We start from the raw sequence: 21,142 nt of genomic DNA, 5'->3' as shown, positions 1-21,142 counted from the left end.
CTACTACAACTCTACTGCCAGTCACACAAACCTCTTCCTTCTCATCCACAGATTGTCTTTCAAGCACTCTAGGACAGGAGCCCCGTAGCTCCAGTAGCACAACAGCATAAACCCCAGGAACTAGTAAACATTTGCTCTCCACACCCTTCACAGTTTCAGGAGTACCCTCCTTTTGACAGGGAGCAAAGTAATCATTAATGTCCATTGGCAGGGGCAACAAAAGACACCCAAAGATGTTTTTCACAACAGGTTTTATTACCTTCAAAACCAGCAAAGTTGAAGACAAAGTCTCTACATACAAGTTGCATAGCTGCTACAGTGTAAAATGGTCCCAGATGAATCATCGCTGGCTGTCAGGCTTCTACCCTCCCAACAAGAGCTCAGCACTGGCACACGAGGTACCTGCCACACCACAGTCTGAGCCATCATGCAAAAACACCATGATGAGCCAGAGAAAAAAAACAGACCTACACAAAAAGCCATTGAAAGGGATGAACTTTCAGACACTTAGCAGTCTAGCCTTGTGTCCATTTAAGCAACAGAGAGTAATTTGTCCCTTATTATTTCCTTGCATACGAACTTTAGCACACAGAAAGCAAGCTGAAATATCATACACTCAAGAAACACCCACACAAAACCAGCCTTCAAGGATACGACTCATCACTGACCTAAACGTCACGTTCAAAATTTCCTTTCCTACTTTACTCACACAAAACTGGATAGTGGAGTACTAGAAATGCCAAACATTCTGAAATAAATCTTTCTTCTCAAACTCTTACCTGCTTCTTCAGAGAAGGGGCTAAGTTGAGTGTAGCCACAATGTTTCCTCTTGTCTTTACTGAAGATGCTATCTATATTCAGAGACTCTCTTTTGGGTCTCCAGGTTGGCCGGTATCTGCCAGAGGAACTGGATTTAGACTCACTGCTGGTACTCTCCACTTCCCAGTCTCGAGTGTGCGCAGACAGGCTTTTTGAGGGTCTTGTTTCTGCCTGATCCATACTACTCCCTCCACGAGGGGAATTCTGGATGGTTTGAGAAATCTGCTGTGGTCTGCTGTGGATCATATTGCTCACTGTCTCTTTAAATTCCTTCAGCCTGCTGGTACTGCTAGATGGTTTGGAGGTAGTTCTGGGGGCTTGTTTCTCCTTCAAGGTTTCTCCTGCAGTTTACAGAGACAGCAAAAGCCACAAAAATAGCTTCAGATTAAACTGGCAGCCCTACTTTGCAGCATCTTCATGCAGACTTTGAAAAGTAAAATACACACACACATACACCCCCCACCAATAAAATTTTTTAAAAAACAACCAACCAACGCTGCCCAAACAAAGAAAAGAGCAAAGACAGAAAAAATACAGACAAAGATCTAAGGAACAAGGAGGGAAATGCATGTACACACTGAGGACCTTAAAAACATGCAGAAAGAGGTACTGATATTTGAAATAAGGTAACATCATCTCTTGCCTTCACTATGGTATCCTGATGACTGAGCCTCATCTCCTTTTCGCCGAGAGCGGCTAGAACTCCTCTTACGGTCTGCCAGCAAGCTCTTTTTGGAAACATGCCTCTGATTGCACTCACTGTCAGTCAGGTGCCCTGGAAGGACAGAAGAACACAGTAGAGATGACAAGAGCCTTGGGAGCAAGTGTTCTGTGTGCTAAGACCAGCAGGGCTCCCCTGCTCCTTAGGAGCTGTACATGCTCCCACACTAACTGGCAGGTTTGGGTACGTTTTTGTATGCAAAAGTTTTTGGTTTTGTCTTGGGGAGGGTGTTCTGTTTTTAAAGGTCATGAAAGAGCAATACAGCCCTTCCAAGGGCTCTGGTTAATAAGAGCTCATCCACAGGGAGAGGAAAAAGTTGTCTCTGCCTTGTTTTCTAATAGTCTAAGGACACCACTTCCTTGCTATCTGAATACTTTTTCAGTTTTAACGGCCATGAACACAAAACTCCTGAGAACACCTTGCTTGACGTTAGTTTGCTGAATGAAGACTCAAACACATGAATGAGTTACCATGTAATAATAAATCACTGCACATCATCAGCTGCTCTGCACTAACTAGCCATCCACACTCCCTTCGCCTGTAGCAAATACTAAGTAATCTGAGTTAGCTCAGTCTACGGTGAAGAAGCCTCAGTTGGCTCTCAAGGGCTAAGCCAGCTAATTCACATCTGCACAAGCGAAGAGCATACACACAGACCATCAACAGGGATCAGCTGACACACGACAGCGTTCCCTTACTGCAGCTCATGTGTCCGAGTGCTAATACTTTCTCACACACAATTTGTTCCCCATTTCTTCACATCAAATGTGAATTAAGAGTATTTGACATCACAAGGTTTCTGTATTGCCTTTTCATAATTTTATGGTTCTCACACATTCACAGTCCTAAACCTGCAAGCACAAACACACGCATGGCTTTACTCACGTGAGCAGTCCCAAGCAGAGATGCAGGATAAGAAGGGAATTTATGAATAAGCTACAAAGACTTTTCTCTAGCTTTTATATCACCAACTTTCATCTTGCATAGGATGACAGGAAAGGAAAATCCCTACTACCCAATCATGGATTAACAGCCCCCAGACTACATAGCTAGCTGTTCTGAGCCTTCCCTCTTCTCTAGAAATTAACACACAAATCAACAACATTTACAGCAGATTTTACGCATAAAATTGTACTTTCAACAGCTGAAAAAACAATTCACTTCAACTACAATTGCTACGACGATACTACAATAAATGAGTGGGAAGGAATCCAAACTACAAAAAGCAAGCTACACAAGTTTCACATTTCTGTTCATTTGCAAAGTGGAGAGTGATTTTTGTAGCCAAATTCTTCAGAAACAAGAAGATCATATAAAAGAAAAGGAATTAAGGAAGTAAAAGAGAAATGTTGGCAATGAAGACAGATGATGCGTAGCATTTAGGTGACTGAGCATAAGTCAGTGCTTTGGGAGAATTATTTTTCTTCACAGCATGGACTGTCACACATCTTTTAGGGACTGAAAGAACAGTCTTATCTTATACCTTGTAGTGGCTCCCCTCAAGATAAAAGAGGTTTATGTTTCAGCTCAGAGTGTTCAGCTTCTCTAGTTAAACATTTTCCCCCCCCCCGAGTTCTTTCAACCTGATAGGGAGTGCTTGGACAGCATCCTTCAAGTACTGCAACAGAAACAGTTAAAAGATACTTAGTGCTACCAGAACTAGCTTAGGGTCTGCATAGACTCATCAGAGCCCGACTTAGTCTTCTAGGATGAAGGTTGCTAGCTTTGCATAAACATTTTCTCCTCCTTTCATAAATTGCAAATTTTGTCCTATTGTCACTGGATGTTTAAACAGCCATGCAGGAGATGCCAAGAATCCAAAATCTGCAGGACAAAGGCTTTGTTGTCTTTACTTGGACCCTCCCAAACACAAACTAAATCCAACATAATACATGAATATAGGCATTACAATCCCAAGAATATTAGCTGACATTTCACCCTTTTTTTTTTTAAATTCACTAAAATAACAAGCCAGGGTTTCTGTCTGAGTGCCCAATCACATACTTAAAAGGTGTCCCTTGAATTAAACACCTCATCCAGCAAAAGTGGGATGGCTTTGTATGCAAACAGTGATATTCAAAGAAAAAGATTGTTTTCATAGGGGCTGTGTGCGTGTCTAAGACTATGTCAGAGAAGAGAATGAAATCAAACAGGTTAAGATAGACCGCCCCCTACTCCCTCCCACTGAAATCTCAGTTGCATGAATAGGGCAGCCAGAATACGCACATTTTTTCTCAGCAGCACAGGTTGGTAGGAGCAAGAGAGGGCTTATGCAGCCACTCTTCATGCCCCCATTCTGAAGTACCCGGGTGCCTGAGGTCATATGACCCAATGGTGGTCCTTCCCCGGAGAACGATGTGGGATAGGGTCCATAATTTTCTGGGCTGGAGTAGTGGATAAGTGACCATTAAATGAAGAATCCTGCTCTTGCCCAGAACGATTCAGTTGACAGGTCAATGTGGATGGCTTCTTTATAGCCCCACGGATCAGCATTTGATGACTGAGCAGTTGTATGAGTTGGCAGACTGACTTTTTTGGAAAGGTTTTGGGTAGGTAAAAAAAGGGGGAAATGCCCAGACAGGTGGCTAGCTAAGGGGACAGACTGACTAAGGCTAGCTAAGCTAAGGCTGAATTAGGGAAGATGAAGACAACTGAATTTAGGTGAAGAGACGGGCTAAGCTGAAGGGAATAACATAGGATAGATTCAGGAGGAGAAGAAAGAAAAAGAAAAGGACAAAGTCACTAAAAATGACAGAACAAAAGGCTACATGCTGAACTTACTTCATGCTTACATGTTTGCAACCATCCCCCTATCCTCCCTTTTGTGCTGATGGTACTACATGGCAAGTTTTGCAGGGAAGAACCTAATCCAATAAACTCCGTGCCACTTTTGCAGAGTATATAAACAATATTCCACTAGTATTTTGAGTTTTGTCTTCTTTGTACTCTGAAGTTCAACATAAATTTTGTTTCCTCATCACTCAAATTATGCTCAGCTTTCCCTTCTTTCTCACGCTTTACCTAGGACTATGACTGGAACCTACAGCATTATGAATTTGCTAAAACACTGAAAGTATTGTCAGGCTATGTAAAACCATGTATTACAGTTACTTGGACCTCTGATGAAGAGCCTAAGAGTACTAATGAAAAACAACTCAAAACATTTTTTCTGGATTTTGATGTAAAAAGTGTTTGCACCATAGATTGTTTCAAATGAACCAAGCATTCATATATCATCACAATACAAAAGAGCAACTATTCTGCAACTAAAAGGACAAAGTGGTACCATAGCTGTTAACACTCTGGTGCAACAGTTGCTGATTATATCTTCTTAGAAAAGCTACTTAAGGCACAAAAAAGTAACTTTTCAAACAGACTTGGCAGATCATATTTCTGATGCTCCAGAAGTCTAACCCTAACTCATGTACTACTTTTTCAGAAGTGATGTTCGAAGTTACTGTATGCAGACACAGGCTGACTAGGGTCACTGGGCACAAATAACAGAGACCTAAGCCTTCAGACTTCCAGTTAACCTCTTTTCAACTAGAGTGTTCAGGCAGGCTGTTCAGCTGCCTGAAGGAACATCTACACAGATTTGTCTTCAACTGCGGAGTCTCACTTAACTTGCTGGCACAGGCAGGAAATCATCTTACGTTCCTCCCTGGTGCAGTAAATACTACCAACGCCCACTTACATAGAAAGTCCTTAGTGCCCAAGTATGAGAGATTCTGGCGATGATTGCGCCTTTCCCAGGCAGCAGCAACTCCTGCAATGAAGTAACTGCCCGTAGATGAGTAAGCAGCACAGACAACGCTTACCAAACCATACAATGGCACTGTACAGACTCCAACTTACAAAACTGTAGAACGAAGGCATCAGGTAAGATTGTGGATAACAGAAAACAAGCCTGTAAATATTTGCCTGGCTAGATACGAGTCTACAAAAGCCAACAAGACATTTAAAATTATGCTTATTTTTTTGAATGCCAACAGTTCATTACAAACCAAAACCACTTAGGATACTGAACGCACTTCACTATTCTGTTATAAGTTGCATATAGAGAGACTTTTCACGGGAATCCACTGCAGTCATCACATCTAATGACAATGCTCACAGAGGTATAACGGTATCTGCTACCTGTGTCCCTGCTGCTTTGTGAAGCCGCATCATTCTCCACATTGTAGATGACTGTCCCCTGCGAGTCAGAGGAGAAGTGACTGACCACAGACTCATGGTGTGCCTGTTTATAAGGATAGCTGTCTGTAGAGGAATCTGTCCTGGTATCACTCGAGATGGAAGGTTCTCTCCCTAGGGAAGGAAGCAATGTCAAATTTCAATCTTTTGGGGCTATTATAGCAGTCAGGAGAGGCTAAAAAGAGAAAATGGAGGAAATTACATAGAAGTTAACAGAAAAACACGAGTATAAAACCATACACATTCAGACTGCAAGGACATAGTATCTAAAGGGAAAGGTCCTCTCCTTTGGAAGGGGGGACACTGTGATTCCTTCTGCAAACCTTTATTTCTTTCTCTTTGATAACACCAAATTTATCAAATCCTTTTATTATGCAAAATTAAACTACATCCATTGGACTGAAAGTATACATTAATACCACACTGAAGTTATTTTTCATTAATTTTCAACACTGTCGAGTGTAATTAAAATACAAAATACGTTGCTTTAGGGGAATACAAAGTTTAAAAAGTCAAGTACTAAATATTAATATGAGTAACAAGAACATCATAAGTTATAATAAATAACACATTTCCTCTATTATGAATCAAAAGCTTATCTAGTAAAACTTTATACTGAAATTGTATTATCTAAAAAAAAAAATAAATAAAGACAGTCCTTTTTATGTTTAATCACAAACGCTCAGCCTGAGGGTACTTCATGTTTTTGGTGAGAAGAAGTCCTGTAGCTGATGTCCTATTTAAGGATGCCTAACAACTTTCGAAATCACAAACTTCCCCCCACCTCCTCACTGGTTACAAATCTTATTGGTCTAAAGAAATACAAATTACAGCTGTTAAAGGAGATGACAGTCACAGAAAGAAAGGTGAATGGAGGCAACAGGAATCAGTGCTGTGGAACCGAGTACTAGAAAATTGTAAACTGCAGTCTTTATTCAACAGAAAACCAAAACCAGTTGGTTTTGAACTGAGGAGTTGTCTGCACTTAGCTTCACAACATTTTGTACAAGCATCTTTGACAATCTTCCCTCCATAACTTGTAGCATCACATCTCTATGTGATTAGATACATTTATCAGATTCCCTTGTCAAAAGTTCAGATACAATATTGTGATTAACAACTTAAGAATAAGCAATCTCTGTTCATTTTCTGAATCTGAATTATGGGCTGCGAGTATCTGACGACAATAAGGAATCCGGAAAAAGCTGCAGTTACACTTCGTGGGAGACAAAGGGCCATTCTGAAAACGGTATATTAGGGTAGAAAACTCTGGATATCAACAAGCCTAGAAAATAATTCACTTCTTTTGACAGGAAAATGTATACGGTATGATTTCTCATGGCACCTCGACCTACAGTATCTTAGAATTTCTCTCAAGAGCTTGGTATCAATGTTGAACACTGCAGACTACAGGAGTAAGCCCTGAGGACTCACCAAGTGTTTTTGAAATGAAGGAGCAGGTTACTCATTATAGCCCTCTGAATTTTATCTGAAAGGAAACACCTTTTTATATGTATTTTTGTATTCAGCTTCCTGAAGTCATTTTAGGACACAATAATATTAGATACTGCAGACACAATGAGCAGAAGGGTTATCTATGTATTTCCTGGAGATCAACCGGCAGAACAGCAAGGCAAATTTACAGCATGTATCGACCAGAAGCTTGTAGAAGTGCTCACAACTGACATATAGCACTGAGGCACTCCTCTCCTTCCTCCAGACTTCCCTTTTTTTTTTGGAACAGGAAGATAGGTTTATAAATCGCAAGGCATCTTGTCAAGTGAAGGTTATATTACCAGTGTTTTTATTTGCATTTATTTTTAAGAGGAGTTGAAGATTTATTTCATTCCTGGTAGACTGTCAACACATAAATAAGGAGACAGCAGATGTTCTCTACAGATTCACTGACCAGGAAGCATAAAGTTAGCTATGGGCCAGGAAAACCCTAAAATATTCTTGGATTTACAGCTGTATAAATAGGCTAAAATCCTGGAAGAAAGGTGGTATTTCTGGTTTTAGTCTCGCCTGGCTGTTCTTGGCAACTTACAAACTCATCTCTAATCTAGGATATTCTCTGCAAGCATCCAAAAATAGAAACAATCTTCTTTTGCAAAGCCATTAAACTTAAACCCAGATTTTGTTTTCACCCTATCTGGATTGCAATGGCATGTCTTTCTCAACATTTATCTATTCCTCTTTAAATGCGGCCTCAACCCCCTATGGTGTGATTAAATGTCCAAATTTATCCAGAACTTCAGTAAACCAACAGCCTGTTCAGACCACTACTTCCTTGGACATACCTTTCTAATTCAATGGACTACCATGACCACAAAGAACTCAGGAAGCAGTGATGTGTTGAAGGCCTCTGAGCTGTTAAGTGCTACATTTCCATAGCTGTAGATCTTTTCTGATGCAGAACAGACCATGAAAAATGAAGTAGTAAACATGATCTACGGGCATAAGCCTTTGCCAATCCCTTCCCCTTCAGTCTCCCACAAATCAGTTCAGATCTCTTGCGCTGCGCTGCTTTATCTGAGTAAAAGACGAGCCAAAGGCTGAAGATAAACTGCACTGATTCTGTCTCTCTTGTTACTTTTAATAAAACAGTATTTCTTCCCCCTTCCCCTTGCATCCCTTCACCATCCTAGCAAAAGACTCATTTATGAGATTTCCTTAATATTTCTCTCCCCTAACTTCCCTCCTGAGTTTAATTCTGCAGCTTCCTTAATTCTTACATGTTTGTACATCTCTGGTCTCGTTCCCTTCCTCTTAAAACTGCTGATGGCTTTATGAATTCACCCACTGAAGTCATCGGTTATTGTTCCTCTCCACATCCACACCACAGCAAGGCCTTCACTGCCCTCAGCCCCTCCAGTTTCTTTCTCCAAACCCTTCTGGAAAAGATTACTACCCAAACATCAACAGTTTTGGACTGAGAGAGCGGTTCAAAGGTGAAACACTGGAAGTCCTCTTCAGAATTCCAGATCAACTTAAGGACCGCGAAGAAAAACACACCCACAACAGAAGAACTTTCCACAGGCAGCCTTACAGCACCGAGGTGTAAGGCATACGGTCCCGACTGCTTACCCGAGTCTTCGCTGTCATAGCAAGTCCTGCTGTATTGCTGTAAATCCACTTGAGGGGGCAAGTCTTGTGCTGACACTGGAGTTCCTCTTGGATCTGCATACAGCAGCAGCAAAGGCTGATAGTGACCCTTAATGCACTTTGTCACAACATCTTTCCATTTTGGACCAATCTGAATTAACAATAACAATTTAAAAATGCACAATAAAGGTTTTCTGTCATTATTTTCTATAACGAGCTCTCTTTTTTCACCTCGTACTTCTTTCAGAGTTTGATTTTCCAATGACATTCTTTAACTCCTACATCCAGCACCGAACTGAACTCACCAAGAAAGCTCTAGAACCAACTCAACTAAAATCAAGGTATTCACACCATCTTACGGCTAAACAAATTCAAATTCTTGCTAAAAATACAACTACAAAAATAATGCTTCCCTTTCAGATTTTTTTTCCTACAAAAAGCTTTTCATTCTCTTGAAATTTTCTAACTTTGCATCAGTCAGAAAAAAGCATTTGTAAAAAAAATTCTTAATGCATCCATCAGCATAAACAAAATGAACAATAAAAGGCATCAACAGCATGACAGCAAATTCAAGTCAAAGCTAACCACTTTGGTGTGTATTTCTGCTGTTAAAGACCTTCTGCAAGCATTGTGATAGGCCAGGCAACAATTCATATAGTTACATGCACCTCAAAAATCTTCCCCATGTAGTAACACAGGTTTCACCTAATACACTGAGCATCTATTCCAACAGATTTGCTTCATACACAAGTATTCTACTAAAGCACTGCAGTACCTATCCTTGGCAAAGTTTTGCTGCAGAGAAATGTGACTGAACAAATGCAAGGATTAGAGTTTTCCCTTTGAGACTGTGCTTGGCATGACTACAGGAGAAAATTTTCCTCTCTCATCTTTGTGCTTCCATGACTAGAAGGAAAAAAAAAAGGAGAGTGGCGTGAAACAATGCCAAACAAACTAATGGGATGTAATAACAGTGTGCCAAGATGCCAGTACTGGTATCTTCAATGTCAAGGACCTCATGCTTTGTGAAAAGGGGGGGTGGGGGTGAGGGGGGGAAAGCACTAACAGAAGCAACAGAAAATTTGTCGTTGGCAGCAACTGCTAGGGAAGACTGGTATCTAGATACTTCAACAAAGAACAAAAAAAACCCCAGGCACTAAAGAGCTATACCACTTGTCAGCAAGGGAAAGAGTTGCATGTTAGTTGTGTGCACAAGCAAACTGTAGGTTTTCAAACAACAACATAAAAAGCAAGACTGGCAGCCAAGAGAACAGAACTAAGAATAGGGCTTCTGAGATTTCTGGTGTGCTTTTTTGAGAATGCTTTACTGTGCTTAGAAAAAGGAGCAACAGAGTTACGGATCTTGAGTGGAAAACCAGCCAAAATTTCTCAAAATCTGTAGAAAACAGTATGGATCTACACACAAGTAGCTAGCAAATTTCTAACAGATTATTTTCCTAAACATTACTTTCTCACCTCTTTGACATGAGCATCATCAAAGTACATCCACTTGCGGATTTTAGTTTGGAAGAAGAAGGTAGAATAGTGTTTTCCATAGTAACAGATCATTCCCACCAAATACAGCTCTGAGTGTTTTGCTCTGTCATCAGTTACTCTGAAGAAGAGCTTCAAGAAGGGAGATAAGAAAAATGAAAAGGAAAAATTAATAAAATACCCAGAATTTTACATATTGCTTTATGTTTGAAGACTTCAAAGTAATAAAGAGAGGTGTCAGCTTTTTACTTCAAAAGATAGAGAAAACAAGGCAATAAGCACTTAAGTAACCAACCAATGTTAAAGCAAACCCAGAGACAGACCAGGAACAGACTCCTACCGCATCATCAGATGCTCAAGAATCGAATCAGTCCTGGAGACTGGCTGTACTTTAAGGAAGACATTTACAATAACGACATAATACTTTTTCAGAATTTGAAGTGTGGTTCTATTCTGAACATTTGTATTCTGTGTCATACTTGCTGTTACTGTTTCAAACCTGCATTCCTCTTTGCTCTGTAGAAACAAAGCTATTCTGACAGTGAACAGCCACATTTATTCTGACATAAGCAAAGACTAATTTATGACACCACCATAGAAAAGATGAAGATGTCAGTAGGTCAAAAGAGCTAAACATACAGAAAAATTGTTTTCTGGCTATTTAATTGTCTTATTTAAAAACACAGGACTTTTTAGTGCATTACTGCTTTACTATGCAAGGATCGCAGTTTCATAACCACATTTCCATCAACTAGCACTAATTTTGGTACACTGTGCACTGGCCAACACATTTTTTTTATGTGTGTGTATATAAATATATAATTTTAACGTAATACCTTAATGGTACAATAAGACATACCTACAATTTGGTATACCAGTATTTCAGCTCTGAAGTATCAGCTAATGTAGAATAAGTGACTCCTCTAGGGGACAAACCTCTGGATCCCAAACACTACTTAATCTAATCTATCATTCGATCACACAGTGTCAGCCACCATCTCTCAGAGGCTGCTCAGTTATTTGTAACTCTGTTACACCCACACATCTCAATGAAAAGAGGATTTTAAAAAGTTTAAAAAACCCAAAAAACCCAAAAAAAAGCACAACAGCTAACTACATTTTGACTTCAAAAGAAATTGAAAGAGTACAAGTGTATTTTCACAGAAATAGCACAAACCTCGATCCAAAATTTCCTTGCACTTGAAAATATTTTTTGATTCAGGCAAGCTTCATTCTCTGGAGTAATTTTTAATTTTTAGTAATTTCAGAAATTCAATAATACGCAATTACACTAGTACTTTCTCTGGTTTTCTAAAGCATTCAGAAACAGGTCAGATCCTTGGATCTGGCCTCTTTCTATGGACACCGAAAAGATAAAGGTGGCAACTTCTTGTATTTCTCAATACACTACTACAGACTACCGTGAGAAAGACTGTGTTAGTAGGTAGTGTTGAAATACCAAAAACTCACATCTCCCAGTTTAAGGCAAGTGCCCAGACTGTGAATCACATCCTCAGCCAGATCAGAGTGGTCCGAGTCCCAAACCAAGCCAATGGTGATGATCTGTGGAGAGTTCATCAGCACACGACGAATACGGATCTTTTCCCCACAGTTACTCTGAGGATTTAAATAAAGAAAACACTGAATATAATCCTTCTCTTATTATAATATTAGGGTAAGGCACTAACAAGCGTAAGTTTCAAAAGTACAGCTTCCAAAGAGGTGGTGGTGAAACACAGCAGATATAATTGCTCCGTGTCAGGATATGAGCTTCTTATGTCACAGATGAGGAGTGTTATCAGGACTATCTGGTATTCGCAAGCTTTAAAATGAATACTGCTGATTCTTCCTCATGCCACTGATAACGATTAAAAGGTATAGCACAAAATTACGCTTACTTAAAAAAAGATAAGCAAGCATACGTGAAAGATCCCCAAAACATTCTTAGGAATCTGAGGGAAAGCTCACTTTCTTACTTTCTTTTGATCTGAATTTCAGATTAAAAGTTATTTTTATGGAGATTGATGCTTTATATGACGGCATCAGAAAAATCCTCAAGGTGCTGCTTTGCTGTTAAAATTGGGTGGTTGTTCTACAAGGTGCCTGAAGCATCTCATTTTAGACAGGATAGTTAGGTCAGTATTCACATAAATATGAGAGCAGCAGCTGGAAGATGAGGAGAGTAAATGGTGCTCTAGTAACTCATACCAGTTCTTTCATTTCTTATTTCCTGTTTCCCCTCACACTCCCATTTTTTATTTTTTAAATGACTGCCAGTGCTATTGATGGCCAGGATCCCCCTCACTCTCTAGCCAGATTACTTCTCAGAGATAAGCTTGCTTGTGAAGCTGACATTTCTCAGTGGTTGTTCCAATCTATCCTGTTGGAACTGTGGGCATCTTTAAAACATCATGAAAAAAAGCTTACTGTTTGAATTAAGAGATTATGACTGTAATTTTAACACACAGTACTTTTTTTTTTTTTTAGGGGGTTTTGGGGACAACTATGACAAAGTCCCTTTGCAACACTTGCTATACCTCTGTGACAGATCACAAAGGTACCTTTGCAAGATCTCAGAAAAAAACCCCATTTTTGTACTGAGAACAGTTTCTCATCTCTACAGAGACTGGTTTCACAATTGGATATAATCATTTCTGACACTACAGCCAGGGAAGAGGATCATAAAGCATTTATCCCCCCAAAGCAATCTAGAAAATTAGCCAGAATTTCAGTCCCAATTATCAATGAGAGACAAAAAAGAAAGATTCAAAAACCAGAAAGGGATGAGCTTAACAACAAGGCAATGAAGACAGATTTTTTTTTTTTAGTATTTTTTTTTACAGGTAGAGGACTGTGATGTTTCAATGTAGACAGGAAGTTTTAATATTAAAGATGACTATAATCACAAATATTTCGCAAGTGTCATTCAAAGTACAAGCATTCCTGTGGATTACCACACAACAAACATATCTTACTCTCAAATTGTCATTGTCTTCTTTGCTTCAGCTAGCTAACATCAGCATTTTCTGCAACAGGAGGAATACGGCACACTGATAAAGAGCTTCCCTGGCATGACTTATAGGCCACGCTCAGCTAAGCCTCGACAGAAGAACTTCGCAAATAGAACAAGGCAGCAAGTACTGGTAAGCAATTTTATCCAACCAACCATTTCACACTTAAAGGGCAGCTCACCCTGAGAAAGAATGTCCTTCTATTAAGATTTCCCATGCTTTGGATATTAAATAGCTGAACTCAACCTTTAAAATGACAATACAGTATCTTCATTTCTTTTATTCAAATAAGTGAGTCACTATTTGCCAAAAAAAAAAAAATATGTTTTGATGGAGACTTAAAGTGAACGCTTCAGTTGAACTATAGAAAGTTGGGGGGATAAAATGGAAATACTTGCACTGCCCCCAGGGAGCAGGCACATAAACCATTCCTGTTGGAGCCTGTACTGCTTCCCTGAGGACTGCTGAGGCATCTAACAGTAGCATTACATGAAGGAGCAGTTACGCAGCTGTTTCCTGGCCTGCCTATTAATCAATATGTAAAAGAAGTTTGATGATAACTCATTTTGCATATTTATCTAAAGCCCTGGACCTGGACACACTGAAATTAAAAGCCAAAACAAGGTATCAAACTCTTGTTTTAGAAATCTAGCCCTTATGATTTAATTTATTTTAAAAAATATATATAAATATTTACATTAAAAAAAAAAATCTTTATTTTTCTTAACCCAACTGATACACAGACTTAATTCAGCTGAATTTTGTCAGACTTACCGCACAGCAGAATAGAACATTTTTAAGAATAGCAGCCTGTGACTATCAACTTGACATATGCAGTAATTGTTTTTAAGTGGTTAAATGCCAGTCATCACTCACAACTATTGCCTACACTTTCTGGTCAATCTCTCCCACACGCTGAACAGAAAACCTTGCTCCAAACCAATACTCCCTCAAATTTTCTGTGATAACTCCTGCCTTTGGCATAGCTCTTGCAGATATACTGTGTAGCCTAACAAGCCTTTCACCATCAGGATATTCTCTGGCAGTGGAAAGCAGCAGTGCTTTTATCTTCCCCTCCCACCAACATTTTGACTCTATGCTGCAGGTACAGCAGTTTGGTCAACAGTTCAATTTACTCCACTGAAAGGTAGTAATGAAGGTGAATGGAAGCTTATCTAGGCAAAACAACTGATCTTGTACACGATTACAGTGACTGGTACAAAAGTTCCGCTATCTGTGCCAAGCATGGTACTGCTAACAAGATTTTACAAGAAATAAGTACTACTTTTCTCATGCCGTTATTACAGATGAAACACACTACACTCTACAGAAATAATTACTGGAGAAACTGGATGAACTGTGGGAATACTGCTCTAAAAAGTCTAGCTAATCAAAACCACCGTCAACATACAGAAATCTATAAAAAAACCATACAGCCTCCAAATTCTTTGTCATTTCCTTTTCTTTAGGTAAGATGCCAGAACTTTCATCATAGGATAAAAGCAGCACAATTGCAGCTTTATGTAATGCTAGTGTTGGAGACCTCACCCACCCTCAGTGAAGCTGAACAGCAAATCTACGATAGGTGCTTCTAGCAGCAACACAGGCTTGAACAGGAATAGATTGTGTGGCTATTTCCTGGGAGCAATGTAAGCATTTCCAATTTATTCCCCCTCATCACCTTTTTTCAAAGGTTTCAGAGTTAGAAATCACATTTTTAGTTTCCATCCAAACACTGTGTCTATTCTTGTTCTTGCTACTTGCATCTAATCAAAGAAGTGCTCAGTATCAGTCATCTTTCCCTTCCTTCACTGAATAACTGTGCTGAATTAAAACCCAAAGAACATTCTTACCTATCTTCTTCACCATTATGACAAACTAAACCTTGAAAATTCTCATGAGTTAAAAGGTACACATCAGTGTAATCTATTAAGCTTCTTCTGTCCTGTCCTTTCCCCCCAAAAGAAAAACTAAGGATACTAACTGGACAGTTTCGCAGGTCTCCCATAGTGCTGGCATTCTGTAGTAGCTCTCCAAACATATCTGGAGTGGGTTTCTCTCGTCTCTCCAGCATACAAATAGCTTGGTTGCTTCAGTATAGAGAAAGCATAGTAAAAAAAAAGTTTAGTAGTAAAACACAAACCCACATTAAGTAAGTTTAGTTAAATTTTACGAAAAGAACCTTAAAACCCACACCACTTTCTATATTTAATATTGTAGTACAGAAGAATCACATAATTGAGCGTGAATTGCTACACCTTCCATGATAATACTGCAGTAAAACTTAAAAATAGGAATAATTTATAGTTTGGCTTAAAATCTACATCTTAAAAGCAAGCTTTAGCATTTTGATAAATACTTGGATTTCAAAATGCTTTTCTTCAGTAACCACAACCCTAGCGAAGTAGCACAGTAAAGCACTTCCTTAATAATAAAACTAAGGACAAAAAAATAGCACAGTACCCAACTGATTTCACTGTCCAAGTTGAAAGAAAGATGACAGTAAGTACACAAGAACACTAGTGCTCAAAGCATGTTAAAGCTTAAATTGATTTAAAAGGTAAATAAATATATCACTTTTTATTGGTGGTTTTGAAAACCACTGCATGACATCAGATTTACTGAGATATTTAATATAAAATGTTGAGTACCATTAAAATACTTATTTTGCTGTTTTTCTAATAAATCATATTCTGATACACAGTGCCTGTCGGTAACCTAAAGCAAAACTGCAGCTCGATGGAATGGCAGGTAGCAGGCACAAGGGGGAACGCTCTACAATACTCCTGACACACTGGTAAAGTGGCAGCTTTTAACACAGGTCTGCAGGAGAACAGCAACTAGTAGTTTTCAAGACAAATTTTTCAGGTTCTGTAACTACATGTCTCACATGGGTGACAACAAACCATGAGAAATTTTCATCTCAATCAAAATTTCAAGACAGAAGTGAGTAACAGACTCCTGCCTTGATCAGATTTAAGGAGTTTTTAACTGAGCAGCCATCTACTAACAGAAGACTTCTCTAGCATTCACTGAAATGAACTACTACAGAGCTAGAGCTATTGCTCTGTGCACCATCTTCTTTAATGAGGGAGTTCCCCAACAACTAGAAAAAGCAAGAGCTATATATCCATCCAAGAAAAAGGATTTGAGGAACTACCGGCTCGTCAGTCTCGCTCCAGCACCTGGGGCGATGACAGATCAAATCCCCTTGGAAATCATCTCCAGGCATATGAAAGACAAGAAGGTGAGTCAGAGCAGCCAGCATGCCTTTACCAAGGGCAAAGTATGCCTGACCTACTTTATTATCTATCATAAGACGATGGGTTCTGTTGAGGAGGCAAGAGCAGTTAATTATCATTTGGTCCCTAGCAAGGTTTCCAAATCATCTGCAGCATTCCTGTGGCCAAATCAGGAGGTGTGGACTGCACAGGTAGAATACAATGCAGCCAAAAACCCAGATGGACCTTCAGGCTCAGAGGATTCAAACGTAACCAGCAGTCAGTTTAGAGTGCTGTTAACTCAGGATTTAATACCATGGCCGATGCTATTTAAGATTTTCATTAACAATCTGGATGACGAATCAGAACACACCCACATCAAGTTTACAGATGACAACAAACCGGATGGAGCAGTCAATACACAGAAAGGGAGTGCTGCCACCCAGAAGGATCTTGACAGATTGGAGGAATGAGCTGACAGGAAGATCATGAAATTCAGTAAAGGAAAAATACAGAGTCTTGCACCCTGGACAGAGCACACTCAGTGTAGCAGTACTGGCTGGGCAACGAACAGCTGAGGAGCAACATTGCCGAAAGCTGGTAGACAAGCTGAACATTATCCAGACTCTTTGCAGAGGCAAACAGAAAGGACAAGAAGCAAAAGATGCAGAAAGGGAAATGGTGACTGGATACAAGGAAAAAAAAAAATCCACACCAAGTCACTAAGTACTGGAACAGGCAGCCCAGAGAAGTCATGGAATTTCTGTCCTTGAATGCTTTCAAAACTCAGCTGCAGAAAATCCCAAGCAGCCTGATCTAGCTTTGAAGTTAGTCCTGCTTTGAACAGGAGGACAGACTAGGTCCTTTTCAGCATAAATTCTTCTTTATTTTTCTTTTCTTCTTAACTCACCTGCTCACATATTAAGGTCTTTCAAAACTTACACAAGTCCTTGCCATTACAGTTTTCAGATCCAGAATCATAAACAAGCAGACACACTGATCCATGCCTGAACTGCTATCTTCTGCTCCACTAAGCCCTCATGTTCTGTATCATAGTTATCAAAGCCCCACCAACTTTCAACTAACCATGTTCTATCTTGTGAAGGTAAAGATTGAACCACAATACCAGTATGGAGAGGGAAAGGGGGATGAGGGGTGGGGGTGGAGGGGGGGAGAGAGAAGTTCTCTTCCCTGTAAAAATCCCAACTCACCACAGTGAGGTTGTAGAAATATAATGTACCATCTGGATGAAAGGTAACGGGTCAGAGGTGGCACCACAGCTGGTACAAACACACTGAAGAGAAAGAAAACATAATACATTGACACGATTAAACAGGTATGTTTCCACAGGAACACTTCTGTTTGTATCTTTTTTATCATGGCAATGCATGTCTTAGGAATGCAAATTTGAAACTTGAGAACTGATGATTTGTATAAAGCCTGTATCATCACTTCACCTGTTCAAACAAGGTCATCGCAAACTTCTGATGGGAAACACAATGTGGTGCAGTGCAAATATCTTCCTTTGTCTCATCTGCAATGTGGAAGTGGATTCGCATTAACAGGTTTTCCTAGCCAAAGAGAGAAGAAAAAGGAAAAAACCCACCAAAAAAATCATTAGATCATTTCAAATGTAGACAAAAGTTAACATATAAATCACAAAAGCATGTCAGATACAATAATGTAAGTGTTGTTCACAGAGACAGAAGGCTCCCGCAAATTTTTTAAAGTTGCTTAGGAAACAAAAAAGTTGGCATTTCTTTGCTACAAAAGAAAATGGCTACCACTTCTGATTTGAAATGCTGTGTCAGGTAACCATTTACTTTATTTATTAGCACAACTGAAGATTCTGTCAGTGATTATTCTGTTCAATTCTCAAGCACCAATGGATTTGACCAAACATAACAGGCAGAGCAGCTCTGCAGTTTTAAAATCACTGGATTGCCACTAACTTCTCTTCATCTACCCCAAGTAACCCAAATCAATTTCTGTGTTCCAGAAGGGCTTTGAAATACGGCAAATAACCTACATTCTATCAAAAAGGGAGAGAACTAATAAATGAAGAGGCAGACTACATTCTGCATGAAACAAAAGCACTGAACATCTTCTAGGTATTATTTCAGACAGCTCCATCTGTTTCCAAGTTCCCAGGAGTTCCTGTCCTAAGAGTTCCCTCTCCTCCCACTGTTGCCAATGTTAATCTGGGGGTGCCAAAAGTCTACTGATGCCCCTTCCAGCAGCATTCTCTTCACTATCACTATGAGCTGCATATTTGGTTTATAGATCTGCAACAAGCAGGTCAAGATTAATTATTAGGCAAAATAGCTCTGACCTCGTGCAATTTCCCTTGAACTTTACTATCTAAGGTCTTCTGGCATTTAAATTAAATCTCTGCCTTTAGGGCTGAAAAGGTTAACTAAGTGAAAAGCTATGGAATTATCTCTGCCTTAAAGCTTAACACCTCAAAAGGGAGCATGTCCCCACTTTAACCATCCTTGCGCCAGTACAGTTAACCTAACAAACCTGCTGTGGGGACACCTACAGCAGTACGAGATGGGATATTCAGATTAGCTTTCTCAAGGACGAAACTAAACCAAAAGTTCCCATGTTCTACTACATAAAGAACCCCATTTGAGTGTTGTACTGCATAAAAAAAACCTATTCGATATAACTGTGCTCACAGGGGCTGCTGCGTAGGCTGATGTAATTTATTTCACTTTGAGGCTTTATTGCCATCATCTACTTATATTTTAAGTGAGCTCATTAAACTATATAATTTTCCTGTGTTAGTATTCTACAAACACAGGATACGCTGGGTTATTATAAGCCTGTTATCAGTCTGCTTAGTTTAAGAGAACTACAATAGCTATATGCATTTACCCTATTCCTGTGATTTCTTGCAGTGTGAGTGTCAAATTAGGTAGGTGTAGGAAAAGAAAAATTTAACATATAGAAAGGACTCTACTCCAATAGGTGCTTTACCCGAGAGAAGTTTTGCCTTGCAGTAGTAAATCCAATACATTTATATTTTGGTTAAGAATTAACATCTTTGTTAACAAACAAGCAGCATACACAAACACACTTGGGCCACCCTACGGACACCATCATTTCCAAGAAAGGGAGCAGCCAGTAGGTCGGTAAGGCAAAAATACCTCCTAAATAAATGAAAGAAATTTAGGAGACTGAAGAGGGAAAAGGAGGAAATATGGGTAAGAATAAAATCTTAACATAATGGATACAAGAATGAGTTTGAATATAAAAAAGGAAGCACACAGGTAAACCTAGGGATGTAAAATTTGTGTCAGAGCCATCTCCCAATCACACTATTGGGCTAACCAGACTAAAAAAATTCAGAGTGTTTACAAATACAGCAACAGAAATATCTGGAAATGATCTATTTTACTTTTGGTTACCTCAACTTACAAACATGAACAACTGTGTTGGGCTGTGTTTGGTTTATTTATTTTTACTTTCCCTTAGCCAGAGTTTGCAAAAACATGGTTTCAAAATAAAGGGCAAACAAAATGCCCTTTCACCCTTTTGAGGTGATCCTTGAAATGAGAATCCTGGATCATTCCTGCAGTGCAATTTTTATTACAATTCATATCCAAGACACACTTGAGAGTGCAAGCAGTACATACCCAAAGGTAACTGTAAAAATGGGTAACATTAATGTTTCCATTCAAAAATCATTAGTGATGACTCTCAAAGCAAATACTCATTCCCCCCCTGGATCACTTCAAGCTTGCGGATCTCTCCGTGGACTTTCACAGGCTACACATGCATGGAATTTTGGGAGGGGAGAAATGGAAAGACAAAAAAAAAAAGGAAAAAAAAAAAAAAAAAAAAAAGATGTGGGGCATCTCTGCCTGTCAAACCATCTTTCAGTTATACTCACAAAACATTCTGCAGCATCATCCATGATGCCCAGTTGGAAGCGTTGCTCATCCTGAAATGTCTTTGCAAGAGCAGTGCGCAGGGCATCAGAAGGCAATACCTTTTCACTGCTACACTGAAACTGGTTGAAGATACCCTAGTAATAAAACAAAAAGCTAGTTAAGTTACTGTATTTTCAAAACATGACTCAAGTTATCTGAAATCAAACAGCAAACCTTTAACTCACTTTGCTCAAGCAACACACAGATGTTTGTATTGTATTGTACAAGGGCTACAAGAGAAAATCCTGAGAGTTCTTCCTTTGGAATCATACGCAACTTTGTGAATTCCTTCCCTTCCTTTCACATATTCAAAGGAGGATGAGGAGCTTTGGGGTAAATTTCCCCTCAGCATCAATCCCCCTTGGACCTTCCACCAAATTTGATTCCTGAAGCAAATACAATGGACACCAAAACTTCCTCACTTTTTATTTCTATTTCTCCCTCTTCAGTTCACTTTTTCACTCCCAGTTCAGCAGCCTTCCTGTTACACATGCTGCCTTCTTTCCTCTTTCAAGCAACTCTTTCCAAATGTCTTCACCCTTAAATAGCCACAACCTGTTGCTTGCACTCTTTAAAGAATTTACCTTCCAAAAGTCCATGTGGGTATCAGATGATTTTCGGTTTAGCATGCAGAAGGGA

At 39.4% G+C, this 21,142-nt stretch overlaps 1 protein-coding gene across 13 annotated transcripts in view; it reads right to left on the bottom strand.

Moving 5' to 3' along the window:
* The window catches only part of USP54 (ubiquitin specific peptidase 54), a 102,440-nt gene that overhangs the window by 19,040 nt on the left and 62,258 nt on the right, over window positions 1-21,142 (bottom strand). For all 13 annotated transcript variants that reach the window (XR_005106112.1, XM_037399613.1, XM_037399611.1 and 10 more), the window contains 10 exons: window positions 20,464-20,598; window positions 18,023-18,136; window positions 17,777-17,859; window positions 15,329-15,434; window positions 11,804-11,950; window positions 10,316-10,465; window positions 8,822-8,990; window positions 5,678-5,848; window positions 1,463-1,594; window positions 780-1,160 (listed from right to left, as the gene is read on the bottom strand). Coding sequence is in view for 12 of the 13 variants with exons in the window: in XM_037399613.1 (XP_037255510.1) it covers window positions 780-1,160; window positions 1,463-1,594; window positions 5,678-5,848; window positions 8,822-8,990; window positions 10,316-10,465; window positions 11,804-11,950; window positions 15,329-15,434; window positions 17,777-17,859; window positions 18,023-18,136; window positions 20,464-20,598 (1,588 nt within the window). In the remaining variant the exon portion in view is untranslated. The remainder of the gene's footprint in view (window positions 1-779; window positions 1,161-1,462; window positions 1,595-5,677; window positions 5,849-8,821; window positions 8,991-10,315; window positions 10,466-11,803; window positions 11,951-15,328; window positions 15,435-17,776; window positions 17,860-18,022; window positions 18,137-20,463; window positions 20,599-21,142) is intronic.

The sequence above is a fragment of the Falco rusticolus genome, chromosome 9 (genome assembly GCF_015220075.1).
Source record: "Falco rusticolus isolate bFalRus1 chromosome 9, bFalRus1.pri, whole genome shotgun sequence".
NCBI classification, from domain to species: Eukaryota; Metazoa; Chordata; class Aves; order Falconiformes; family Falconidae; genus Falco; species Falco rusticolus.
This window is presented reverse-complemented; position numbering and strand designations above follow the sequence as displayed.